Raw genomic sequence first — 27,442 nt, 5'->3', positions numbered from 1 at the left:
GTGACTAACCAGGCTAGTGCCGAGTTGACACGTGCTGAAAATGCTTATGATAACCTATCACTGCCTGTGATGGACTTAGTCGCGAAGGCTCTAGAGCATGACGACTGGTGTCAGCGCCTCAAGGCTATTCTCGACCCACCGATAACTGTTGAATTATCAGATGAAGAGGAGCCAGCTGGTGATGATGGTGGAGACGATGGTGATGACGGTGGAAACGATGATGATGACGGTGATGAAGGCGATCAGCGTGATGGTAGTGGGAATGATGAATTTGAATAGGCTTTATCGACAGGCTTTCTGCCTTGTAATTTTTTGTTTGTTTTGAATGTAAACTTATGCGCGGTCGCGCTTGTTTTAGACTGAATGAATGTTATTTGTTCTTTCCCGTTACAATTATTGCACTGTTGTTAGAAACTTTGGTTAAGTTAACTCGAATAAATGGAAGTGTCTCTCATGTGAGTGCAATTGCCCGGTCTCGCGCTTTGTTCGCGGAGGACCTTGGAGGCGTTCCCATTTGAGGGCTCGTAAGTCACTGGAGTGTTTTCGTGCTAATTAGAAGTTTAACATGCATTTGTAACGAAACAAGTAATGGAAAACATGTCGTATGCTTTCATTGACTTGGAAACAGGCGCTTAGGCCAACATACATTAATTGTAAAGGGCGTGTAGCCAACATAGGAAAGTAAAAGGCGCGTGGCCGACATTAGCGGGTAAAGGCGCAAGGCCGAGATTAATTACATATAGCATTTGCGCAGTTGTTGCGCATTACACGTTCGCGGTATGATGTGACCATCTAGGGTGCGTAACTTGTAAGCCCCTTTGCCTAGCACTTCGTGAACCAAGTATGGGCCTTCCCATTTGGGTGCTAGTTTCCCTGGGCGTTCAGCACTTGACGCTTCGTTGTCTCGGAAGACGTATTCTCCTGGAGTGAAGGTACAGATGCGGACTCTTGTATTGTAGTACCTTTCCAGTTGTGTTTTGTACTTAGCTTCTCTAATTCGTGCGAGTTCACGCCTTTCTTCTAGCAAATCCAAGTCAAAACGTCGCTCTGCCTCGTTGTCGATTGCGTTGACTGCTGTCAAGCGCGGGGAGGGCAGGCCAACTTCCGCCGGGATAACCGCTTCTTAGCCATAGACTAGGCTAAAAGGGATTTCGCCGGTACTTGTCTTTGGCATGGTTCGGTGAGCCCACAAGATACTCGTGAGCTCACCGACCCAGCCTCTTCGCTTTGTGCCCAGTCGGGCCTTTATCCCATCGACGATACACTTGTTCACGCTTTCCACCTGCCCATTGCCTTGAGAATGTGCAACGGAGGAGAAAGTGTGTTCGATTTTCATCTCTTTCATCCACTTCTGAAGGTCTTCAGACGCAAAGTTTGTGCCGTTGTCGGTTACAATCTTGAGTGGTAGGCCAAATCTGCAGATGATGTGTTCCCAAATGAACTTGCGCATCATCATAGCTGTAGTTGAAGCGAGAGCTTTGGCCTCCACCCACTTCGTGAAGTAATCGACGGCCACTATTATAAATTTGACGGCGCCATGAGCCTTTGGGAAGGGTCTCACCATGTCAATTCCCCACTGCTGAAAAGGCCAAGCAGTGGATACAGGGATAAGATCGTTTTTAGGGCGCAGGGTTTTTGGAGAGTGTCGCTGACAGGAATCGCACTTGCGCAGCTCTTTCAGGGCATCGACATGCATCCCTAGCCAGTAATATCCGACATTCATAATCTTCGCGACAACCATGCGTGGACCTGCATGGATGCCGCAGATCCCTTCGTGGATCTCTCTGATCAGGTAATTCGCATCTTGCGGGTCTACACAACGCAGCAATGGTCACAAGAAGGATTTTCGGTATAGAATACCACCATTCATCTCGTAATGCAGGGCCTTGTTTTGAATTTTTCTTGCCTCTGCCTTGTTCTCAGGGAGTATCCCCTCTTGCAAATATTGAATTACAGGGGTCATTCAGGACGGTTGCCCTACCTCGATCACGTTGACTTGTCGTAGCAGGATTGACGGATTCTTAAGTATTTCGATTCTTACATCTTTAGCAAGATGTTGAAAGGAAGTTGAAGCAAGCTTGCTCAACGCGTCAGCCGGTTTGTTTTCAGATCGTTTGATGTGGATTACCTTGTGAGATTGGAACTGTTGAAGCAACTCTTTCGCCTGTTCTAGATATAGGGCCATAACCTCGCCCTTTACATCGTATATACCGTTAACTTGGCTGGCTATCAGGAGTGAATCAATGTGTGCTCGTAAATTTTTAGCTCCCATTTTGATGGCGAGGCGTAAGCCTGCCAAAAATGATTCGTATTCTGCCTCGTTGTTGGTGTTTTTAAAATCCAACTTGATGGCGTAAGTGAATTCATGGTTTTCGGGGCTCACTAGGCGCAATCCGGCTCCCGCGGCGTCCTCATTTGAGGCCCCATCAGTATAAAGCATACAAGTCTCATTTGTCACGTCTTTTTCGGGAGTCTCCACCAGCTCACATTCTTTGATTTTATCAATTGGGACTTCTGTGATGAAGTCAGCTAGGACTTGGCCCTTAATGGCTGGGCGCGACCTGTACAAAATGTTGTGGCCCCCCAACTCGATGGCCCATTTTGCTAACCGCCCGTATGTTTCTGGTTTGCAATATTGTGCCGATGTGAAAGTTTGTAAGCACGGTGATCACATGCCCTGTAAAATATCTGCGCAACATTCGAGAGGCGTGCAGCAGCACAAGCACCAATTATTCCATCGTGGAATATGAGTGGCTCTTTTTCAAACGATGCAGTCAGGGTGGGGAGCTCAATCAAACATTCTTTCATTTGCTGGAAAGCTTTCTCTGCCTCGGGGCTTCTTCACATAGTTGCGCAGAGTACTGATAAAATGGTACGACTTCGCGGCGTGATTTGATAGGAAGCGGTTAAGCGCGGCCAGGCGGCCGGCCAAACGTTGCATCTCTTTAATTGTTCGCGGCGATGGCATTCGCTCTATTGCCTGGACTTTTTCTGGATTCACTTTAAAGCCGCCGTTTGTGACTATGAAGCCTAAAAACTTCCCTTCTTCCATGCCAAAAGAACACTTGGCTGGATTCAACTTCATATTTACACTGCGCAAAGAATTGAACGTCTTTTCGATGTCCTTCAACATTTGGTCCTCTTCGGGACTTTTGACCACCAGATCATCAATGTAAACTTCGATATGCTTTCCGATATCCCTCGCAAAGGTCTTATCCATCAAGCGCTGGTATGTGGCACCAGCGTTTTTGAGGCCGAATGGCATCTTTGTGTAGCAAAAAATCTCGAGATCAGTACGGAAAGCTATCTTGTCTTCATCTTCGAGCTTCATTTGAACTTGATGATATCCCTTGTAGCAATCCAAGAAACATTTCCATCTGTATGGCGCGAGAGAGTCTATATTTTTGTCGATCTCAGGCAAAGAATAGCAATCTTTAGGGCATGCCTTGTTGAGATCAGTATAATCCACGCACATTCGCCATCCACCATTTGATTTTTCCACCATTACCGGGTTCGCGACCCAACTCTGATAACGTACCTCTCGCAAAATTCCAGCTTTGAGCAGCTCACATACTTGTTCATTCATTGCCTTTGTTTTGTCTGCCCCTAAGCTGCGCTTTCTTTGCACCTTTGATTCAACAGAGGGGTAGGTGTTTAAGCAATGTTCGGTTATGTTGCGTGGGACACCGGTCATGTCTGCCGGGGTCCAAGCAAAGATATTCATATTTCTGAACAGTAGCTGCTTTAAATGCGTTCTGATATCTGATGAAATGGCGTGGCCAATTGTCACTGTTTGCTCTGGGTATTTACGGTTTAATACCCATTTTTCTGGCTTAGTTGTTGAGACCTTCGCTGCTTTTGTTGGGCGCAATTCTTCGGTTGACATCACTTCCTTCTTGGCATAGATGATTGCCACTCCCGTCTTGGTTGGGAACCCTATTGCTGAATGGGGGGTGGAAGTCACCTCAGCTCGCCTTGGGTTTCCCTCCCAATCAATACATCATGCCTCGATTTGACAGGCATCACCATGAAATTTACGCTTTTTGTTCTTGAATGCTTCCCGTCAGAGAGCGTGATGGGGAAGCTGATCTGACCAAGTGGGAAAACCATCTCGTTGCAAAATCCGGACAGAGGATAATCAACTGGCTCGAGTCTCGCTTTGTCCTCTTCATCAAACTGGTTAAAGCACTGTTCGTAGATGATGTCAGCCGTACTTCCTGGATCAATAAATACGTATTCCGTTTCATAGTGGCCGATAATGCCGGTAATGACGATGGGTCGTGTGGCGCGAGGACCGCCGCGCACTAACGGGAAAATAACCTGCTGCTCTTGCCATGAAGGCTCGTAGGGGCGCTTGCCTTTCTCTTTTGCACTGTATCTTGGTCCGTTGACCATGTGGGTCTCCAAGCGTCGGACTTTCTTGTGATTTCCCTCATCGTGGCGATGGAGCTGACGAGTTTCTTTGCGCACGTTCTTCACCAAGTGACTTAGCTTTCCGCTTTTTAGCGCTTTCTCAATTTCTTGGCGCAGACTATAGCAGTCATCTGTCAGGTGCCCTGAGTCTTTATGGAAGTCACAGTACAAGTTGGGGTCTTGCCCCTTCTTGTTTGTCATAGGCCTGGGAGCCTTGAAATCGTGGTTCTCCGTCATTAACACCTCTTTTGGCGTTTTGATGAGCGGGGTCCAGTGCTTATCACGATTATCATCCTTGACTGCTTTCCTGTAACCGATTCTGTCGATTGTTTCACGCACGTCTTCTCTATAGCGCGGCCTTTCATCATGGCCCCTTGATCTCCCAGATTTACAATCGTTACCCTTGTATTTGTTGCGCCTTTTGTTGTCGCGCGTGTTCACTCTGGAGAATCGATCTTCAGAATAATGACTCTTGTTTCCAGCGAGTGATTCTTCTGTTTGCGCAACGATTTTTGCGGCTTACATGAGTTTATCCCATTCTTTTGGCATTCCGTCTTTGCCCGTGATAGTTCTGATGAGACTATCACAACGAATGGCTTTCTTGAAGTGACAACGCATGAGTTGTTCGCTTACGCCGCCTATCTCCAAACATTCTTTGTTAAAACGGGTGATGAAATCTTCCAGACCTTCGCCATCTCTTCGCCAGATGTCTTCTACTTCAGCTGTGTCGCGCTGGTAGCGTCGTTGTTGGCTGAAGTAGCTTAAAAACTGAGTCTTGAAATCTACCCATGATTTAATCTTCCCTGTTGGAAGGCTGTCAAACCAGGCGCGAGCAGCCCCGGTAAGGGTTTGAATAAACAAATGCCACCACATAGGCATGTTCCAACCTCCCATGCAACCTACGCTAGTTAAAGTTCTGACGTGATCATCCGGATCAGTCAATTCGTTGAACTTCCCGACAGTCGGAGGTAACTTTTCTCTTGAAAGCAGCGCGAGTGCGATTTTTGGGATGAACTTTGAATGCTCCGCAGCTTCCGCTGGCCGGTAGGACAGGCGGAAATCTCTTTCAGCTTCTTCTGTGTACCCGACATGCTGTCGCGGTTTGAAGTATTCATGGTTCCTCTGCAAGCGGTTGAAGACTAACGAGCCCTCGTCATCCTCCCAAGTTGGATCATTCGGGTCAGTCTCCTCCCATTCGTTGTTCATGTTGCGCGGCGTAAGCCGGCTATGAACAGGACCTCTTTGAAGGTTTGACGGATAGTCATAGTAACTTTCCGTTTCTCCCCTTGTGTCGCGCGTGTCATGCACGCTTAAACGTCTGGTAGGGGGAGGCCTGTTGATTCTGCCTTGGAGATTTGACGGTGGGGCATCTGGCGCGCCCCCTGACTTTGAGGAGTGACCAAGGGCGGTTCTGCCGTCAAGACTGCTTGCTGCGCAATCGGAGATTGGTATGCTGCGTTGATTGTGGCGATATTCTTGGCGTACCATGAGGCTGGAGTTTCGCTTTCCGGTAGCGCTAACAGTGCCGAAACGTTTTGTGGCGGTGTTGGGTTCGAAGGTCTTTCGCCGTTGTTTCCTGGGGTGACCGTCTGAGTGATGCGGGTGATGCTCCCGCGCGGGTCCCCAGTGTTGGTTACTTCGATTTCACCAATCTCTTCAATGTGTTGGGCTTGAATGTTTTGGATTCCTTCTCCCAACACCCCATTAGAGTTTGCTCCGAAACCAAACTCGGGAATGGTTACTTGACCAGCCATGATCGAAGGAAGAGAGATGTCGAAAATTCAGAAAAAAGAAGATGAAAATGGTTGTAGAAAAACCGGTGGGCGCCAATGAAGAAACACGGAACTAATTAGACAACTAATCAGTTTGGTTTATGCTTCTACCATAGTGGTTAATCTTCTAATGAAATATCTGAGCTCCGACTTGATGTTTAATCCTGCAAAACAGAACACCATTACTCGTCAAGAGGGGAATGTGGGGGTTTCCCTCTTAACCGGGCTCCGACGTAAGAATAAGCGACTGCTTTGGGAGGATAATTAAGTGCTAAGAGTAAGAGTAGAGGGAATAGAATGTTTAACCTGTGGAGTGAGGCCTCTATTTATAGCCGGAGAGGTGTAAGAGGATATGGGCTGATGGGCCTTGGGCCGGTAATCGACAACATAATGGATATGCTCTTTGTCTCACTGGTGTCGACCGTTAATGGCTTCTAGAAGCTCTCCGGCGCTGGCGCGCCTTGATTGGAGCCACGTGTCATTGTTGTCGGCCCTGTCGTCCTTCTGCCATCAGCAGATAAGTGGAGATCGTGGGACAGATGTCTCCATCCTCTGATTGGTGCCACGTAGGCGTCCTTAAGTACTTTTCGTCAGACGATCGTGGCGCACGATTGAACAGAGCCTGCTGGATGTTCATTGGCTCTTTTTCTCTGCCACTTGTACCTTGTGTACTACCTGGAGCAGCTTTGCGCTGCTTCCTTGTGTGATTCTTGCTGAGCACGTAACTGACCTGCGCGGGGTTTGGGGTGACTGGGTGCTCCTTCAGTATGCTAAGTGCTGTTATCGGAGCTTCTTGCCGGCTAACCCTCGCGACGTAGAGCAGGAGATGGTGAAACTCGCGCAAGGCTCGTGGTAGAAAGTTTATTAAATAAGGAGTATGGTTCCGCGCGCAACCTTGATGGAGGTTTGCGCTGCTTTTTTGAGACCATACCCCTTCACTGTCAATTTTTAAATAATTAAAAAGGAGACATTATTTGAAGTGCAAGGTTCTATACAACCAATAAAAAATTCAAGCGATATTTGAATATACAAAAAAAAAAAAAAAAAAGAAAAGTTGTAAAATATAAAAGTAAAAGCAACAAAAAAGAGAGGCCCAAAGTCCACCTGATCTCACTCAACCCTGAAACCACTAATGACTAAACCACCCAACCAACCTGGCCGGTTCGCTTTGACTTTTCCATAACCGTAGTCCAGCCCAGCCCACTCCATTACAGTCCAGCTCTATACCAGAGGCTTAGCCCGAAATTACAACAACGAAAAATGCCATAATCAGAGAAACTTGTTCTTTGATTGCAGTAGTGCTATATAAACTATTTATAGTAAAGGAAAACTTTTTTCTCTTTTGTACTGCGTGCCGGGCTGGGCCAAGCAAAAAATCTAACCTAGAAGTAATGCGGGCCGGGCCGGGCATGGCTAAGTTATGGATCATAGTATCATCTTCCCTTTTTGACCTTTCCATCATAATTAGGCATGCCTGATCATTTTCAAAAGCTTATTATGACACTCCTAAAACTTGATATTTTCGATTCTCCACAAGCATTCTTTCCTCAGGGGCGAATCCGTAAATATTGCTCTAATAAAGTCTTTCACCTGCAAGATTCATTCATAACAAACTCTCTCATCACCCATACAAATTTATGAATAAAAAATCATATTATAGCTTTTAGCAATACCTCAGATGACGTATAACCGCACTTGGCCAATTCACCGCTTTCCCATGATGCAGTTATCGACTTCAGAGGCATGTCCAACATATCTGTTGAGATTTATAAAAAAAACAATAAAGTAAATAATAAGAGCAAAATGACCGAGGTGATTTTATTCACTGAACATACACACTCTCTGTACTCTTAAACCCTGTTTATTTACTAGCCATTATCCATCTAGAGTAAAATGCTATTTTCGTCCCTGAGGTTTGGCCAATTTCGTCCAAAGATTTGTTTTTCCGCATCTGATCCAAAAGGTTTAAAATCTTGCCATTTTCATTGGCTCGTTAACTCCATTTTTCTCCGTTAAGTCAGGGGTATTTTCATCTTTTTTGTTAACTTAAAGGGCAATTCAGTCCTTTTCAGGGGTATTCGGTCTTTTTACATAAGGTGAAAAGGACAGAATTGCCCTTTGAGTTAACAAAAAGAACGGAAATACCCCTGACTCAACAAAGAAAAATGGATGGAGTTAACGAGCCGGATGAAAATGGCAAGATTTCAAACTTTTTGGATCCAGATGCGGAAAAACAAACTCTTGGACGAAAGTCGCAAAACTGGCCAAACCTCAGGGACAAAAAAGTAAACAGTTAGACAACGCATACCTGCCAATACCCGTAATTGAGGGAGTGACGGAATTAAATCATCAATAGAGCTTGATAATGCTTCTTGTGGTTTTGTTGTTTGTTTAACACCAACCAAAGAATCCAATAAAGATGAAAGGTTTTCCAGCAACATATGAATTAACCTTTGAATCTGATTAAAAAAATTATAAACAATTTAGTCCAGCCTCGTTTTCTTATGTGGCACCAGCTAACACCATGCCAGCTGTCATATCAGATGCCACATATGCAAAAAATGCTGACGTTAAATAAATTTAAACATAAATTTGTTTCAAAATTTGAAAAAATAATCTCACTTTAGAACATATTTACATATTATATTATATACTATATATACAATCTTAAATTAAAAGGTCGGTGCTGACCTGACCACCTTTCTGATTGAAAAAAATCACCCCAACTTCTCAAAATTGACAAAATTCACCCCTCAAATTTCTAACTTACAAAAATGACCCTCCTACTTTCTAACTTGAGAAAAAAACCCCATACTTTCTAATTTCTCTTTAACCCTCAAATTTTTGACATGTAACCCATTCTACCCCCAAACTTTGCTATAATGTCAAAGGTAACCCTCTTACTTTGTATATGTCACTTTGAACCCCCTTATGGACGTGTCGGTATAGTTTCTAGTTCGTCTACACTTTAACGTAATTTTTGTTTAAAAACAAGTCTGGTCAATTATAAGATGTTTTTTTATGTACGTTTTGAGTTAGACTGCATTTTGACGTAAATTTTGTTTGAAAACAAATTGGGTCAAATGTAATATGTTTTTATTCGACGATTTAAATTTGAGTTATCATACGTTTTGATGTAGATTTAGTTCGGAGACGAGTTTGGTCGATTGTAGTCTATACGTTATCATTCCACGTAAGGCGCCGCCGCAAGATGTCGATGTGACGCTAAAATGATAAATAAGATGACATGTTTGCAATTTTATAAATTCAGCAAAAGATAAGCGTAAAGTTCGTTGGTATTGTACAGTGTCCATTAATAAATAGATAAATAAAAGTTACTTAAAGAAACACACCTGTAATGTTTCTTCTGCTGCAATATCATCTAATTGAAGTATGTCTTTAGTCATTCTAGAACATACAGCCTCCACAACAGTGCACATGCTTCGTTTGTACGTTAACGGTAGCAATAACGGCTCCCAAATTATGCGCACTTTCTCAAGAATAAAAGCCACCTGTAAAATTCATTATAAGAGGACAAATAGGGAATTTCACATAAGAACACGGAGTCAAGGATGGACTGATTCTTACCTGATCGATACTGAATTTTGCAGACTCGTATCGTTTTGGTTGATGCGTATTTTGAAATCCATCCGCACCATCAATGGCCTGGCAACAGGTTTCACAGTTACGGATATTTAAATTATATAATTATAAATTATAATTATAAATTATATTAAATTACAACTCAAAATCACTGCAGCGTCCGTCAAATCGGTGCTGCAGTACTTGTTTTTTACCATTTCAAGTTTCAAATTCACCTTTTACACTATAAATAATATATGCCTTAAAGCAATTAGTTTTATTTTCCTCTTACACCTTCTGTTTGTTAGTTTTTTCACAAAAACTAAATTTGCGATATAAAAACATCGGTACCAGTATTGGTGCTATTAGAACCGTTACTGGTATTCGTTTACTATGGTTTTCGATCCATGTAAAACACGTGTCGACGTTCTTTTGGACTTATCACAACTTTATTTTTTAAGTTTTTCTTCCAATTGCTGTATCGAGTATCGATACTGTATCGATACCATAATGAACTGAACCAATATCGACCAGATTCCCGCCATTAACATTATTTCTACCACTGCGTTTACGTTTCCATTTACAATTTATTAAAAATCGGGTGGCCCCCGCCCCACTAGTTAACATTTAGCTATAAATACGTTTTATAGGATAGGCAAAATTACCTCCATTAAATTACGCTTAACGAGCTGTATTTGTCTTTGTAATATCTCTTCTGCCATTAGCTTGTACCGTATACCTAAATCAATGAACACGGCCCCCTTCACGGAAATCGGGAAATCCGGCTGATACTGAAAATTAACACGAAAAGGTTACAATATAAATTTAGCACTGAAGTTATCCAAAAGGGCACAAGTTAAAGCGTATAAATTTATAAATCATACCTCAAATTTAAGGGCGAGAATCTCTTGTGATAGGAAGAGGCAGTCGTTATGAATTAGAACAGCAACCTGGTTGATACCATCCAGCTGTCTTTCTAACTTTATATCACAAAGTGAGAGATTATAAGATTAATATATAATCACACACACACATATATATATACAATACACATACTACAAAATGATTCTACATAGCAAGCTGGATTAAAAGTATGGAACTGTGCCTCGAAGCGTTTTCCCTTCGCCTCATGAGGCGTACACCTCGAGGCGAACCGAGGCGTAATTAAATATATATATATATATAAATTATATATCTTATAAAAAATAAAATACTCATCATCAGATTCATCAAAAACATAAAAAACACGTGTTAAAAAGACATAAAATGTCAAAAATTGACACAAAAAGTCTAATCCGTATAAACTCCCCTGAGGCGCCACCTCATACTCGTTTTTCGGGCGCCTCGGCCATTTTTTTAAGGGGAATTGGCCTGTAATAATCCCACCTAGACCTTATTGGCCATTAATAATCCCACCTCAGAATATTCCCCCCACCAGTCCCACCTTTCACCTATTTTTCCTACAATGGTCCCCCGTTAAAAAAACTTAACAGAGTTAAGCTTTTTTCCAAATTACAAACAGATTTTTTAGGGCTTTTGATCAGAACGATGATACGAGTCAATTGATGTAAAACTTACTTCGAAATGGTGCTCCAAGTAACTTGATTTTGGTTAATTGGAAATTTAAACACCCGAATTGAAGCGTCGTTTTCATCGTTTGGAGCATCGTTTTGAGGCAAGTTTTACATCAACGGACTCGTATCGTCGTTCTAATCAAAAGCCCTAAAAAATCTGTTTGTAATTTGGAAAAAAGCTTAACTCCGTTAAGTTTTTTTACCGGGGGACCATTGTAGGAAAAATAGGTGAAAGGTGGGACTGGTGGGGGGAATATTCTGAGGTGGGATTATTAGTGGCCAATAAGGTCTAGGTGGGATTATTACAGGCCAATTTCCCTTTTTTTAAACCAGGGGTAATTTCATAAATACACTTACAAAAGTTCAATATATCATATATGGCCACGTAAAACTAAAAATATCATATATACCCTTGATGAGAAGCGTTAAAAACAATAAAATGCATTTACTTGGTTTGATCCGATGTGATAAACATCCGAAGGGTTGAAAGGGTTGAAAAAGTGTCGTCAAAGAGGGAGACGATTTGGTTTCTTCAACACGTAAAAACGGATCATCCAATAAAAAGGGGTAGAATTGTCATTAAGTAAAAAGATCATTAAACATCGATATATCTGATATTTTTAGTTTTAATTGGACGTATATGATATATTTCAAGTTTACAAGGGTATATAATTATATATGAAATTAATCCTTTAAACTATTAGCTATATACATACACATATCAACTGAATTATGAACTACACGAACCTTGACTGGAATAACAGCTTCGTATAGAAGTAAAGCATCCCTAGCAGCATGGCAAAACTCTAACGCAACGGTCGGGGATGACAAACAAACATCCTGAAAATACATACTCGGTATAAAAATATTGCTCAAGAAAAGTGCACTACTATTACCATGCATGAAACGACGTCTTTTAAAGAACCATCTAATACACCAAATTCCAAAATGTAACTTTCACCTTTAGTCCTTGTAAGTAAACTAAGAACAAATATATATTTTTCCACTATATACAAGTAACCTTGGTTTTAAAATCTTTGATGCGTTTTGATCCCAAAAGCCGATGTGCAATGCATGATGCGCACACATTGCGTATGCGAGGCGTTTGTTATTTGAAAAAATATTTATAAAGTATATTTCAACTTGTTAACTTTAAACACTAAAAATTTAGGGATTAAAACAAACAAATACTAAAAAATAGCACTATTACCATCAAAAAAGTTCAATATAACCAAAATAAGTCTTGAACTCTTATGTGTACAAGTAGTCTATGCAAAAGGTACAAGTAATCTATGTAGAAGCTCACTTAACAACTTCATCAGCTCATTGTACAAACTCATCGTACAATTTTACTCTATAGCAGTCAATTTCAGAAAAATGCACGCTTAAGGAGCGCATTATGAGATTTAAAGTGTATCATCCTCGCATCATGTAATCGCAGCGCATCGCATTATGCGCTCCTGGTGCGCAGGGGCGGACTTAGAAGGTTATTAGGGGTAGCACGGGCTACCCCTCAACCCCGTCTCCGTAGTGTAAAAATACACCTTAACTCCGTTTTCGTAGTGTAAAAATACCCCTCAACTTCGTCTCCGTTATACAAAGGATACCCCTGGTCTAAAAAATAAAAAAATGGGATACCCCTAAATTTTTTGGCTAGTTCTGCCATTGCTGGTGCGCATTTTAAAACAAAGCAAGTAACTTTATATAGCAATTAAAACATTAAGTAGCAACCCGCTGTGTCACCAATTTACAGACTATAGAAGATTGCTTGCATGCACTAGTTTAACAGCACCAACCTTTAGTGTTTGATGCACAAGTTCCAGTAGTTGCAAAGCCGTTTCGGATACTGCACACCTCTCAGACGAGAAAAGCAAGTCCACATTCTCACCATTTTTAATATCTTCACTTTTCCTTGTATACTCCTGTGAATAAACCCTCATTTAATCAACAATTTTACAATCATATTTAAGCTGGAATTGCTTAATAAAATACAATCTTATTAAGTAAACTCACCTTGGGAAGTTTAAAGTTGGAATGTAGAAGAAGATCTCTAGATGTTGCTAAGATCTCAACCTTCTTCCTTGTTGCAAAGTGGACTTCAACGTTATCCGTAAAATTGGTCAGCCTTTCATCTTTGTCAGAGGATATGAACATAACTTCTTTAAGAGACGTTTCAAACTCGGATGTGAGTTGTCTTATTGTTTGGAAGTCGGAAAGTTTGGATGCATCGTCAGGAACAATCTGGAATCACCAAACATTAAAAAATTGTTTCATATGGTATGTCAGTAAGACGTCGGTTCATGAAAATTATTTTATATAGTAAGTAATAAGAAATACATAACAAGAAACAAACCTTGGAAAGAAAGTTTGAAATAATCAGTTCTGACATGTGGGGCCAAGTCAATCTTCCAAATAATTGCATCCACGAGGTGTTTTGAAAGCAAATATAGTTGAAAATAAACTGAATGACTATGCTGATTCCAGAATATATAATTTCAGCATCCATGTTTTCGACCTGCAAACATAGAATATTAAGACACTATGAAAAGGTAATCTAATAAAGTAATAAGTTCTCATACATTTAAGACCTCGGTACGTTAAGCCATAAACATGAAGGCAGAAGCAACTTAAATACCTGAGTACCGGTCAGTGGGGTTATTCTCAAAACCGCCTCGGTTATATCTCCTGAATCTAATCTCTGTTCTTCTACTGAAAAACTGTGAGATATCGATCCCACTGCAGGCGTTATTACATGTCTGGTCATCAAATCCGCCACTTTCGCAAGCCCATGATCTAGAATACCAACCACCTACATAATGGAGTTTAGCTAACCCTATATTTCAACAAGTAGAATCGGATTTGTTTACACAAAACTGGATATAAATAGGTGATGCTGAAAGGAATAAAGCAAGATATGAGCTTACATGCATTGCTTTCAAAACAGTACAAAGCGCAATCCCTTGAGTATCATCATTGATAGACATTGTGTTCTTAAGATAAACAGAGTTGGTTTGATGATCAAATGTCACTGCCTTCTCAATGAACTTGACTAGCACCTGTTGTATCTACAAACACAAATCCCGTTGCAAACATTCATATATTTGTATAATATAGATATTTATAATACCTAATTAGAGAAATAAATGCTCAATTCAGTTTACCTAACACAATTCATTACCTCTTCAAAGCAATCTGTCCATTTCTTCCTCAGTAATCCAAACACAACCGGCTCTTCATCATTCGTACAATCCTCCGTGATTCGTAAAGCCACCTTCAACTCCGTCAACACCTCCGCCGCCTCAACAACCTTTCCGGCGACCAAATCCTCCTCCACAACACTCAACTCGCGGCTCAGTTTCAAAACAACCTCCACTAAACCTAACGCATCCTTCTTCTCCTTCAATCCACCACGTTTTGACCTAATTTCATCAACCGTTTCCTTAACCTGCACATCGATCGGTTTCCGATCCGACGACAAGAGGTTAACGAGATCGGAAAGTTGCTCGGAGTTAACGACGGCGTCGGAGCAGCGAGAGAATAGGCTGGAGAACTCATCGTTGTGAGAGAGTATGTAGGTGTGGACTTTGGACTTGATGTTGAGTGATCGGACTTGAAGACGGTCGATTAGGAGGCGGAGATCGGAGGCGGAGAGTGGCGATGAGTCGTCGAGATCATGTGACGATAGAAGATCACGAACGTTGATTGAATTGAAGAGTACATCCATTAGAACATCACAGTGGTTTTCGACGGTGGTGCTGCTATAGTTAACATTTAGCTATAAATACGTTTTATAGGATAGGCAAAATTACCTCCATTAAATTATGCTTAACGAGCTGTAGCCTTTCAATGGATGGATATGGATTGGATCATGATCCGATCCGTTAATGATCCAACTTAAATGGATCATAATCCGATCCATGATCCAACATAATGGATCGTGATCCGATCCATATCCATATAATTTTAAATAGATGGATCACTATCCGAATCGATCCATATTCATATGTATGTATTAATTTGAAACATAACGAAAAAACAGTGATTAAACGTTAACGGCCGTTAGCTGCTTAGGAATCACTTTAATTTTTGTTTTATTCAGGGACCGATTCAAAAGTCTAGAGGAGCCCATATACCCTCCTAAAACTCAAATTCCAATTTCTCCATATTATATTAGTCATGGGACCTATTTCCATTTTATTGGATCATATTTTCTCATGCCATCTTAATTTATTTAGGAAAACATAAAAACATGTTATGTTTTATGCATGGAAACGTATAAAAAAATAAGGGTTATTGGATTTTATCACCCATAAGTATTGGCTATTGGCCGCTGCCACCCCCAACTATCACTTTGATGCTCGTCACCCCCAACTTAACATTTAGTGTGTTCTGTCACCACGTCGTTAACAGATCGCTAACTTTTGATCATGTTACTATACTTTTGGGGGTGTCATAAGATCCCTAAAACCTTCCTAAGATCCCTATGGTGCCCTAAAAGTATAGTAACTGGATCAAAAGTTAGTGATTAGTTAACGATGTGGTGAAAGATCACACTAAGGGTCTGTTTGGTATGGGGTAATGGAATAGATGAGAGAATGGAATGGATGAGGTAATGGAATAGACAATGGAATGAAATGGATCATTCCATTGCATTGTGATGTTTGGTTACTCACATGTGAATAGAATGAATAATTACTTTGTACATTTGATAAACAAAAAAAGATGAAGTAACGAAACACAACTGTATTAAAAACGACAAAAATATAATTGCCTCAATAATAGTAATAATAATAATAATATATTAATGTTATAGATTTTTTATATATATTAATATTAGTACGAATATTAATAAATATAAATACAAATAAAAGTATAATAATAATAATAATAATAATAATAATAATAATAACATATTTCTTTCCATTCTTTGAAGGAATGAAAAAAAAACACCTACATACCAAGGAATGGAAATTATTATATTTGGAAGGAGTTACATTCCTTTGGAATGCTCCATTCCATTACCACATGATAACCAAACATGTTTCTTTTCATTCCATCAGAATGATCCATTCCATTCCACCTTTCATTCATTCATACCAAACGCTACCTAAGTGTTAAGTTGTGGGTGATGAGCGTCAAAGTGATAGTTGGAGGTGGCAGCGGCCAATAGCCAATAGTTGGGGGTAATAAAATCCAATAACCCAAAAAATAAAGATATTATGTTCCTATTGAACTTCTTAGTATTACAATTAGATTTTTTTTTCTTTGTAAAGTTTCATTCTATATTTTATATATTTTGATCCCGCTTGTCTATTTAGAGCATTTAGGGTCTTTGTTTCGATTGCTATAATAAGTGACTCTATCATAATTAACAAAATCAATACCGATTTAGTTCCCCGCACAAAGTGCGGGTTAATCCTACTAGTTAAAAATTATAATAAAAAATCTCTAAAAAATAAAAAAAGCACAAAAAAAACAAAAAATTGTAAATAAAAAAAATAAATAAAAAATTCTAAACAATAAAAAAAATCTTAAAAAATCCAATAAAATTCTGAAAAATAATAAAACACCGATACAGAACAGGTATATTCGGTACCGGTACCAATTTTCCCCGTATTCCGGTACCGGTACCAATTTTCCCCGTATTTCAGTACCGAACATTTCAGTACCGGTTCGGTACCGAACGGGTATCGTGCTCATCCCTACTCCAAATTGTCAATCCCATGTTTTGCCTATTCAACAGAAATGATCTAATACAATGTCAAATACTTTGAAACGAACAATAAATGGCAATGCCCGTTAACTCTATTATCAACTTACAGATATAATAATGTTAGCACAAGAATAAATTCATATCAAAATAACCACCAGAGCAATGTGGAATTGGAATACTGCTGCAGTAACCAAGTGATATGACCTTGATACTTTCATGAAACTAAGTAACCAAGTTTTTATTGTGGTTTCTGTATAAAATCTGAAAAGTTGTTTTTCATTGAATAGACCATATTACAAGACTCTATATATAGATGAGATATTTACATAAACACACCCAAAGAATCCTATAATGACAATACAAATTAATTACATAATACAAAGATCATATTATCTAACATCCCCCTGCAAGCTGAACAGTGGTGGACCAATGCAAAGCATACGCCGAAAAACATTAAACTGAGAGCTCGGAAGACTTTTTGTAAAAATATCAGCCACCTGAAGCTTGGTTGGAACAAACTTAGTAGCCAATTTTCCAGCATTAACTAATTCTCGTAAAAAATGATAATCCAGATCAATATGTTTGGCCCGTTTATGAGCAACGGGATTTTGAGTAAGAAAAATAGCACTTTGATTGTCACAAAGAATAGTCGGTCTGTCCGGAGGAAGCGTGTGAAGTTCTTGTAGGAGGTGAGTTATCCAAACAATCTCCGCGGCAGTGTTGGCCATAGCACGATACTCAGATTCGCAACTGGATCTGGCAACAGTGGGTTGCTTTTTAGCACTCCAAGATATTAAATTCCCCCCTAGAAAAATAGAATATCCATAAGTGGAGCGACGAGTCTCTAAGCAACGTGCCCAATCAGCATCAGAGTAACCTAATAGAGAAGGCGTAGCAGAACGACTGTAGTGTAAACCATAGGCAATGGTGCCTTTGAGATAGCGCAATATTCTCTTGACTTCTTGAAAGTGATCAGTGGTTGGAGCATGAAGAAACTGACTGACTTGATTTACGGCGTAAGAAATATCAGGTCTCGTGATCGTCAAGTATTGGAGAGCACCTATAATGGATCTATAAAAGGTGATATCCGGAAAGGCAGTACCTGTGGAGACAAATGAAACATTGGCGCTCAAAGGTGTTGGAGCAGGTTTTGCTTCCAACATCTTTGCACGCGACAAGATATCCATAGTATATTTAGATTGGTTTAGAAAAATACCATTTTCAGTGTAGGTAACCTCCAATCCTAGAAAGTAGTTGAGTTTCCCAAGATCTTTGATGGCAAATTCATTATGGAGTGAAGAGATAAACGACGTAAGAGTTGGTTGATGATTACCTGTGAGAATAAGATCATCCACATACACAAGGAGATACATAATACACTTCCCTTGTTTATAGATGAACAAAGATGGATCGGCTCTACTACACAAAAAGCCATTATTGAGAAGGAACAAGCTTAGACGATGAAACCAAGCTCTGGGAGCTTGTTTTAAACCATAGATGGCTTTGCTTAATTTGCAAACATGGGATGGAAATTGAGTATTAATGAAACCCTTAGGTTGTTCCATATAAACTGTTTCAGCAAGATGTCCATGCAGAAAGGCATTGTTGACATCCAATTGATGAAGATGCCAATTGTTTATCACGCTTAAAGCCAAAACGGTTCGAACAGTAGTGGCTTTGACAACCGGACTGAAGGTGTGAAAATAGTCAAGACCGGGAACTTGACTGTAGCCTTGGGCAACCAAACGAGCTTTGTGACGCTCAATAGTGCCATCGGATCGAAATTTGGTTCTAAAGATCCACTTGGAGCCGACAACATTGGCATCTTTCGGACGAGGAACAAGAGTCCAAGTATTATTTTTGTTTAAAGCATATAATTCCTCCTGCATGGCATGAACCCATTTAGGATCTTTAGACGCGCTATGAAAGGTGGACGGATCAGCGGAGGCAAATAAAGCATGGTGAAGCGGAAGAGCATTTGTGTGAGCGAGATCCACACGATGACGTGGTTTAAAAATACCGGCTTTCGCACGGGTTATCATAGGATGTGAAGGAGGTGGGGGCGGGACAGGTATAGGTGAAGTATTAGTTTGAGATCCACGAGGAGAGGATGAAGGAGTGTCAACAGGAGACGTATCAGATGAAGATGTTTCATTCGATGAAGCATTGTTTACAGTTTGGCCATCCACTGGAGTAAAAATAGAAGTAGGTTCGGTTAACGGAACCGTATAAGGGACTGGGCTAGTTGCTGGACATTGAAAGGGCTGCATTTGTGACTGAGCGGTTGGGCCAGACGTTGGGCCAGAAGGATGCTGAGTTGGGCCAGGCGCTGTGTTAGGTAATGAACCAGTAGGTTGTTGTGATTGTGTTGTTGGACCATAAGTTGGATTATTTAAGTGTTGTGAGGGTGGAAAAAAAGGAAGAGTTATGGGATGAGAAGTGGAATTCATATATGGGTTATTATTCACAGTATGTGTTTTTGAATTATTATGAGAAGGAACAAAAGTTGGAGATACATCCAAGAATGAAGTGACTTCAAGTGAAGCAATAGGATTTGTGGCAGTAGTGGAGGTGTCAAACGGAAAAAATTGTTCGTCAAAACGTGCATTTCTAGTAATGTAGATACGGGAGGTGCATGGATCGAGACATTTATATCCTTTGTATTTAGAGCAATATCCAAGAAAAATACAGGCAATGCTTCGTGGAGTTAATTTATGCAAGGCATAATCCCTAAGGCAGGGAAAAACACGGCAACCAAATGGTCGAAACAAGGAATATTGTGGAACTTGATGATACAAGAGCTCAAAAGGTGATTTCCCTTGTAAAATTGTTGATGGTAATCGATTAATTATGAAAACCGCCGATGAAAAGGCGTCAACCCAATACTTAGTGTGTAGATGAGCATGAAACAACATGGTTAGGCCGGTTTCGACAATATGCCGATGCTTTCTTTCAACACGTCCATTTTGTTGTGGTGTATAAGGACATGATAAACGATGTAAAATGCCATGTTGTTCAAAAAAATTACGAACCCGGTTGTTTGTAAATTCAGTTCCACCATCACTTTGAAAGATTTTAATTTTAGTAGAAAATTGTGTTTGAACAAAGGGCACAAAAATGGATAAAGCATTAAAGAAATCAGATTTAGCCCTTAGAGGATACAACCATGTGAACCGAGAATAATCATCCACAAAGGCAACATAATATAGAAAATTATCAACTGACTTTATAGGGGAGGGACCCCATAAGTCACAATGTATTATTTCAAGGGGCAAAGATGCCCGTTTATCATTAGACAAAAAAGGTTGCCGTTTTGCTTTGGCAAGTTCACATGGGGAACAAAGGCCCGGTTTAGGTAATACCGAAGTAAAAGATACATAACCCTTAGTTTTTAACATAGAAATAACATCAAAATTGACATGCCCAAGTCTAGCGTGCCATAACTCAAACGAAGCTTTCGGGCAAGATGAAGAGGAGACTAAAGCTTCATGAGTTTGGCGAAGAACATATAAGCCGTCTTCACGGCACCCCCGGGCTAGGGTTTCCTTGGTTTGGCGATCCTGAATGTAAAAATAAGGGTGAGAGAAAATAACATCAACAGGATTATCCTCGGTCAATTTTCCAATAGATAATAAATTTTTGGTGAGATTGGGAACCACCAAAACATTGTTAAGAGCAAGATTCCCTAGAATTTTTGTATTTCCAACATGAGTTATAGGTAGGGACTGACCATTTCCAAAGTAAACATTTTGATTACCTTGAGTTGGAGTGGAAGTCTGCAAAGTGTTGTTATTGGGAAGCATGTGAGTAGTGGCCCCGGTGTCAGATGTCCAATCAGGAACGGAGGAGTTTATATTACATTGAGCATGAAAGGCTTGTGCCAGTTGATCTGGAGAAGGAGTTGCTGATGTAGCAAAGGAGGCTAGTTGAAAGCATTGTGAAGCATAGTGTCCTGTTTTACGACACAGTTGACAGGTTGGAGGTCGGTTTTGACGTCCAAATGTCCGATTTGAGCCCCTGTGGTTGTTAAAAGAGGACCGATTTGGCCTAAAGTGGGTCATAGAGGCCCGCTGTGGTCTATATGAGGGCCCGTCAGAATTGGGCCTAGGAGCATTATGTTGGGCCGAAAAAGCAACAGTAGGGGTTTCAAGATTACCATGCAAATTTTTTATGAACAATTCGTGACTTTCAGCACTTGCTAGAAGATCAGTAAAAGTAGGAATAGGACGTACCGTGCGAGTGGATGTGGAGAAACTTTCAAAGGTGGTTCCTAAACCGCACAGGAACCAATGGATTTGATCCATAGAATCAACAGGATGACCGACAGCACTGAGTTGGTCGCAAATCGCCTTGAAAGCACGGCCATATTCGGCGACAGATTTGTCCCCTTTCTTTAGTGCACGAAGATTATCTCGTAGGTTTTGAATTCTTTCAACTGATGTGTTACAGAAAGCGGTTTCAAGTGCCGTCCAGATGTCACGAGCAGAAGTACGACCGATTGTGACGGAAAGAGCCTCCTCAGATAATGAAGCATTGAGGAGAATAATTGTTTGCTGTTCTTCTCTTGTCCAAGTAGCAAACTCAGGGTTTTGAACCTCTTTATTATCAGTTTTAATAGTAATAGGGGGTGGAGAAAGAGAGCCATCAACATGTGGAAGTAACCCTTGATAAGTGATTAAAGGGAGCATTTGAGTTCTCCAACATATATAATTATCAGAGGAAAGTTTAATGGCTATCATAGGAGCCAAACCTGTCATGAGTGGATTGGTGGATGAGGAGGAAGCCATTAAAAAAAATGAACAGAAGATAGATGGAGTAGTATGCAGAAGAAGAAAAAAGAAAGAAATAAGAAAAGAAAGAGAAGGAGAAGTGATTGGCTTGGAACAAGAAGAGACAGACGAGGAAGGAAGATCAAAGAAATAGGAAACTCAACAAACTTTGGTATTGGCTGATACCATGTATAAAATCTGAAAAGTTGTTTTTCATTGAATAGACCATATTACAAGACTCTATATATAGATGAGATATTTACATAAACACACCCAAAGAATCCTATAATGACAATACAAATTAATTACATAATACAAAGATCATATTATCTAACAGTTTCAAAGCACTTAAAAAATCTATCATCGTAAATGATTATTGGTCATATGAAACATGAATATTTTTTTTGCTTAATTTTGAATGTTTAATAACGTTTTTATTGGAATACTTTTCAAGAGTTAATCATTGAAAAGATATAATTTTATACAGTCAATTCACGGTCCAACGCCGTAGCTGGAAGCCTGCACTATTTTTTTTTTTTCTAACACTTCAACTATCTATACTTCTAAGTCTTCTATTGTTATGTAAAAGTAGAGAGAGCAAAAAGAAAATTGCAGGTGACGGCAAAAGAATAAAAATATGCAGCCATGACCGCTTACTCATTAACAACCAATGCAATTTTCAACCAAACGCATTTTCACCCGAACCAAATTGATAAACTTTTTAACACGGACCATTTTGACCCAAACTTATTTTGCTCCAAACCCATCATGACCTCAACCCAGTTTTGACATGCTACCAAAACCCGACCTGCTCATACTTCCGAGTATACTCTCGACCCTTAATTTTATTTGCTATTAACATACAAGTATTCATATGATAAATTTAATATCACCCGCCTAAACGTGTTATTAAAGGTGTCATAATACTCGTGTCTATGTAGAGATGCCAAAAATTGTGACTAAAATATATAGATGTGCAAAATCTAGCCCGGGTGACCGAAACGGACCGTGATTAGACTGGCTTGATTAAATGGTCTGTTACTATTTTGCATGCTTTTTGGTTTTCAATCAAATCCAGAGTAATGAAAGTGAGTGAAAGAAGCCTGAGCCCTTACGTCTATTAAGATACGTAACTACTATTTATCGCTATATTCTTGAACCATTTACCGCTAATACTTGTGACATACACCTAAACAGAAAAAAAAAACCCAAAGAGTAAATTTACTAACAACCAAATATACTAATACATAATACAACCACCGGTAATAGCTCCGGCTAGCTGTGCGGATTGGAGGAGAGCGGGTCCTTGGAAGATTAAATAAAGCTAGCTGTGCGGTATTGGTTATAATGTGATTATAAGTTAATTTATAACAAGGCAAATAGGATGTCACTATAGTAGTTTAAGATAGCATAACATATACCAAAACAGATGCATATCCATCTGAGCATACAATCTCATTGTCCAATAAAAGGAGTTTCAAATTGACTAACTAACATTAGGAACAAAGTAGACTTGTTTTTACATCATTCCAATTCAATTCAATTCTTCAAACAAAACATCTAATGTGTATCAGTTTTAAAGTTATGAACTGAAAATAATTACACAACTAAATCAAGAATAACGAAACAGAGGTAATACATTCAGCAAAACTTAAACACAATTTACATCAAACTAAACATCGAATCAACAATTTTAAACCTTACAAAGCATGAAAAAACGAAGGAAACCACGAACTGTAATCGATTACACAACTGAATCCATAATTAACAAAACATAAGTGAGAAATTTGTTGAATCAGTGTGAGAAATTGAGAGGACTTACGGTGGTGGTTGTTGTGAGCGGTCGTGGTGGCTGCGAACGGTGGTGGTGGCGGAGATGACGTGGGAGATCGACGTGTTGCAGAGGAGATGAGGTGGGAGATCGACGTGTTGTTGCTGAATGTAAACCAGTGATGGACGATTGTATTTTGAACTGGGGGCAAAGACGTAATTTTAAAGCGTGTATAATTTTTAGTTGTAAGGAAAGAAAAGATTTGTAAGGAAATAATTTTTAGTTGTGTTACAGAGTTTCATTAAAGGAGAGAAAAGAAAAGAAAATGAGAGATTTTTTTGTCTAAAATTAATAATTTGGAAAGAACCGAAGAGAAAAAAAAATGAAAGAATCTTTTCTTTTCTCTCTTTAACTTAACTCGGGAACACAGTGTAAATGCGATTTTGAGAGAGCGCCATTTGTATTTACTAACCAGGCGTTGCGGGACGATGGCTAAATAATTATCAACCAATTAAAAAAATAGTACTATAGTTTTGCTAGAAAGAAAAAGTAAAAAGAGTATTAGGCAGCTCTTTGACACGATTTTTAGCTGGGGCAAAGTCATATTTTTATTTTTACTTTGGGGAAAAATTAATTTTTTTTCCTGAGGGTAAAATCCTAATTTTTAGCTAGGGAAAACCATATTTTTATTTTGCACTAGGGGCAAAAAAGTAATTTTGAATTGAGGGTGATATCGTAATTTTGAACCGAGGGGAAATTCGTAAATTTTAGCTGGGGGCAAAAGCATAATTTTATTTTGAACTGGGGGCAAAGACGTAATTTTAAACTGTGGGCAAAACCGTAATTTTAAAGTATGTATAAAATAATAAACCAGTGTAAAATCGTAATTTTGAGCCGGGGAGAAAAACAAAATTTTATTTTGAACCGGGGCGAAAACGTAATTTTGGCTGAGGGTAAAAGCGTAATTTTTTACCAAGGGCGAAATCGTATTTTTTAGCTCGGGGCAAAAGGGTAAATGTATTTTGAAGTCGAGGCAAAACCGTATTTTTTAACTGGGAGGCAAAAACGTAATTTTAAAGTAGATATAAAATAATCAACTGGTTGGTCCAATGGGTATTGCTCGCCGCCCATTTGAACCAATGGCAGAGAAACACTATTCCAGGGCAAAAACGTAATTTTAAAGCGTGTATAAAATAATAAACTTGTTGGTCCAATGGGGGAGGGGCGGCTGCCCATTTGAACCAATGGCAGGGAGATACTATTTCCTACCATGTGGTTTGTATATGTTGAAAATGGATCTATCCGGATGGATCATGGGTCGATCCATATAATTAATTGGATAAATGGATCGATCTATTAGATTAATTAATGGATTGATGGATATTTTTCATAATCCAAATAAGTAATTTAAATGAATCGGATTGGATTGGATATGGATCAATATCAAATCCATTGACAAGCCTAATTAGAATTTAGAAGCTTTGGTATTGTGATTGTAGATATGTTAATGAATAATGAATAACTGATCACTGACTGCTAAAGACTTGAGTTCATATTCATTATTTTGGATATGTTGCATTTATACCTAAAGGCTAAAACCTTTTTTTGTTGTTTCAGTTTTTAGAGTTATAAATAGGATATGAATTGGTTTATGATTTAGGTGATAGAACAGTGTAGCTACTCACATAGGATATGTTAAGACTTTTGTGCCTATACGGTGTGAGATTGGAGAGTGTGGTCAAGTTACTAGATTAAATCAATAAAGAGTCTCTTTACAGAATGCAACAAAGTCTGCATCTTGGATTTAAGGCTACTGTGGCAAAATTGGTCAAAACTACGTTATGTAGGAGGGTAATATGTAAAAACAACAAAAAGAATGAAGAAATTATGAGAGGTTTACTTGATAAAAAAGGTTGTAAGTAGCATATTTGGTTGTAAATTGAGCAATGCCTTGTATACTTGATGAATGTGCCTAGCGTTTTGTATAGGACTTCAAATGAAATTATGTTTATGACAATATATACAATGTAGGAGGATTAGGTTGCATTTGTAATCGGGTTTTGGTCAACTTAGCTTTGTAACATGGGTTATGTGATGTTTTTCTGTAGTCAATATATGATTTTATTACTTTAAACCATCATTTCATCTCTTGTGAATGTTTTAAATGATGTTTGTTTTCTTTTTTATTTAAAGCAATGCAACACATCTTAATTGCACTTGATTTGAGGCATCGGGAATTTTATTCTTCATAATGTATTACTTGCAGGACTATCATTTTATACCACAGAAAAAGCATTACTAGACGCATTTTCTCAATATGGCCAAGCTGTTGAAGGTACCTAAACGTTTCATGCACTTACAAGAGGCAGCATATTCAACCCATTTACTTATTAATGGGTCAATTCGGGTTATATTTTATCTCTAATGGGTCAAATAGATAAATCAGCAAAAATATATGTAGCTATTAGTCAACTATGAGCTAAAATGATTGCTATGTGCAGCCAATGTTCTGATGGATAAAGTTTCAAGCAGATCAAAAGGCTTCAAGTTTGTTACGTATGCATCTGTAGAAGAATCTGAGAAAGCCATTTCTGAAATGGATGGAAAGGTTCTATCCTAATTCGTATTTTTAAACTAAATAACTAATTTCCGTTTTTCATTTTATCCCATGTCTGCATAATCACTTCCAAAACGCAATGCCAAACACCCCCCCAATCCTGATCTCAAAATATATATGGTTTCTTGCAGACACTACACGGACGTATAATAACCGTTGAACTGGCAAAACCACAGACAAAACACACTGGTGGTATGTCGTTAGCTAGAGGACCCCCTGACCCGCATACAGAGAAGCAGTAACCACTTGTACTTAGCAGTTACAATCAATAGTACAAGTAGTCATAACATGGATTCACAAGTGTTCCTAAGATTACAGTCTGATGGAGAGGGTGAAACCCGAGCTTTAAAGTGCCTATTTCGTGAGTTATGTATGTGTTTTATGTGTTTACTTGCCTTGAATGAGATAACTACGAGTATTCGTTGTTTTGCAGGTTAAACACGTAATTCGGTGAAGTTATGATGGTTAGAGATGGATTGAAATGCATTGGAATGGTTATTGCAACTTTCGGTATGGATTCAGAATTTGTTTGGTTGGGAAAACAACTAGAGAATACAAGAAACATGGAAGAACAAAGTTCAGGGACCATTCGGTACTTAATTGGAAGTTGCTTTGTGCCTAAGTGTGCAAGAAACAAGATTCTACAAAGTATAGGGGTCGTTTGGTAATTAACTGAAAGATTAATGATGGTTGAAATATGAAGAAACAAGAGATATTGAAGTTTAAGGGGTCTCCTGGTCATTAAACAAAAGTTATATGATGGGTATATGTTAAGAAAATGATGGGAGTTTAGTAGGGGGGACCAATCTTGCCATTTTATGAAAGTTGCACAATTGTCGGAGAAAAGCTAATCAATTCACGTTTTTACCCATGGTCTATAGACCATGGGTCACTTTTCAGGAGTGTATAGTTATAAAACCAACAACAAGTCTATACTGTGACCCCCAGCGTAGACTGTGACTCCCTATTCAGAATCCCTGTTTAAGCAGCCTCAAGGAACCGTGACCCCCACTTCAGATCGTGACCCCCTGTTCAGAATCCCTGTTAGCGCAGCAAAGGTAAACCGTGACCCACGGTATGAACTGTGACTCGCGGTTCAGTGGCGAGATTTATGGGAGGTAGCGCATGTTAGGTTTTTAAAAGGGTTTTAACCCTAATTTTTCACACACATCATCTTGGGGGACGAATTAGGCAGCAAGATATCCAACTTTTGGCCTCCAAATCACATCAT

At 39.4% G+C, this 27,442-nt stretch overlaps 3 protein-coding genes across 4 annotated transcripts; 1 reads left to right on the top strand and 2 right to left on the bottom strand.

Moving 5' to 3' along the window:
- Window positions 1–3,960: 3,960 nt before the first annotated feature.
- Window positions 3,961–5,619, bottom strand: LOC110906983. The gene is made up of 2 exons (XM_022152029.1): window positions 4,937–5,619; window positions 3,961–4,855 (listed from the first exon to the last, which is right to left on the bottom strand). The coding sequence occupies exons 1-2, from the start codon at window positions 5,617–5,619 to the stop codon at window positions 3,961–3,963; spliced, it is 1,578 nt and encodes a 525-aa protein (XP_022007721.1).
- Window positions 5,620–7,138: 1,519 nt separating this feature from the next.
- LOC110908764 (centromere/kinetochore protein zw10 homolog) lies at window positions 7,139–23,780 on the bottom strand. 2 transcript variants are annotated; one of them, XM_022153740.2, is made up of 15 exons: window positions 23,646–23,778; window positions 14,520–15,096; window positions 14,266–14,406; window positions 13,977–14,150; window positions 13,695–13,856; window positions 13,355–13,582; window positions 13,138–13,263; window positions 12,089–12,181; window positions 10,652–10,747; window positions 10,433–10,558; window positions 9,774–9,851; window positions 9,539–9,697; window positions 8,494–8,644; window positions 7,859–7,941; window positions 7,139–7,775 (listed from the first exon to the last, which is right to left on the bottom strand). In XM_022153740.2, exons 2-15 carry the CDS (start codon window positions 15,063–15,065, stop codon window positions 7,692–7,694), a joined length of 2,247 nt encoding a protein of 748 aa, XP_022009432.1. In that variant the 5' UTR covers window positions 15,066–15,096; window positions 23,646–23,778; the 3' UTR covers window positions 7,139–7,691. The 2 variants fall into 2 exon arrangements, with proteins under 2 accessions (XP_022009432.1, XP_022009433.1); XM_022153741.2 differs by lacking the exons at window positions 7,139–7,775; window positions 7,859–7,941; window positions 8,494–8,644 and adding an exon at window positions 8,889–9,410 and having other exon boundaries at window positions 23,646–23,780.
- Window positions 21,875–26,453, top strand: LOC110906985 (small RNA-binding protein 11, chloroplastic-like). The gene is made up of 4 exons (XM_035983021.1): window positions 21,875–21,995; window positions 25,861–25,929; window positions 26,096–26,202; window positions 26,343–26,453. The coding sequence occupies exons 1-4, from the start codon at window positions 21,875–21,877 to the stop codon at window positions 26,451–26,453; spliced, it is 408 nt and encodes a 135-aa protein (XP_035838914.1).
- Window positions 26,454–27,442: the final 989 nt, after the last annotated feature.

Source organism: Helianthus annuus, chromosome 14 (genome assembly GCF_002127325.2).
Source record: "Helianthus annuus cultivar XRQ/B chromosome 14, HanXRQr2.0-SUNRISE, whole genome shotgun sequence".
In the NCBI taxonomy this organism is placed as follows: domain Eukaryota; kingdom Viridiplantae; phylum Streptophyta; class Magnoliopsida; order Asterales; family Asteraceae; genus Helianthus; species Helianthus annuus.
This window is presented reverse-complemented; position numbering and strand designations above follow the sequence as displayed.

Bases quoted from the DNA above. Each gene is read 5' to 3' on its own strand.
- LOC110906983 (XM_022152029.1), bottom strand. From the start codon at position 5,619: ATGAACAACGAATGGGAGGAGACTGACCCGAATGATCCAACTTGGGAG. The intron at 4,856-4,936 runs GTAAGCCGCAAA...TCGATTCTCCAG, and splicing joins AAAGAATGGGATAAACTCAT to AGTGAACACGCGCGACAACA.
- LOC110908764 (XM_022153740.2), bottom strand. From the start codon at position 15,065: ATGGATGTACTCTTCAATTCAATCAACGTTCGTGATCTTCTATCGTCA. The intron at 12,182-13,137 runs GTTGGTGCTGTT...ATGTATTTTCAG, and splicing joins TTGTGCATCAAACACTAAAG to GATGTTTGTTTGTCATCCCC. The intron at 8,645-9,538 runs GTGTGTTTCTTT...TTTTTTAATCAG, and splicing joins CAGCAGAAGAAACATTACAG to ATTCAAAGGTTAATTCATAT.
- LOC110906985 (XM_035983021.1), top strand. From the start codon at position 21,875: ATGCAGAAGAAGAAAAAAGAAAGAAATAAGAAAAGAAAGAGAAGGAGA. The intron at 25,930-26,095 runs GTACCTAAACGT...TGCTATGTGCAG, and splicing joins ATATGGCCAAGCTGTTGAAG to CCAATGTTCTGATGGATAAA. The intron at 26,203-26,342 runs GTTCTATCCTAA...GGTTTCTTGCAG, and splicing joins TTTCTGAAATGGATGGAAAG to ACACTACACGGACGTATAAT.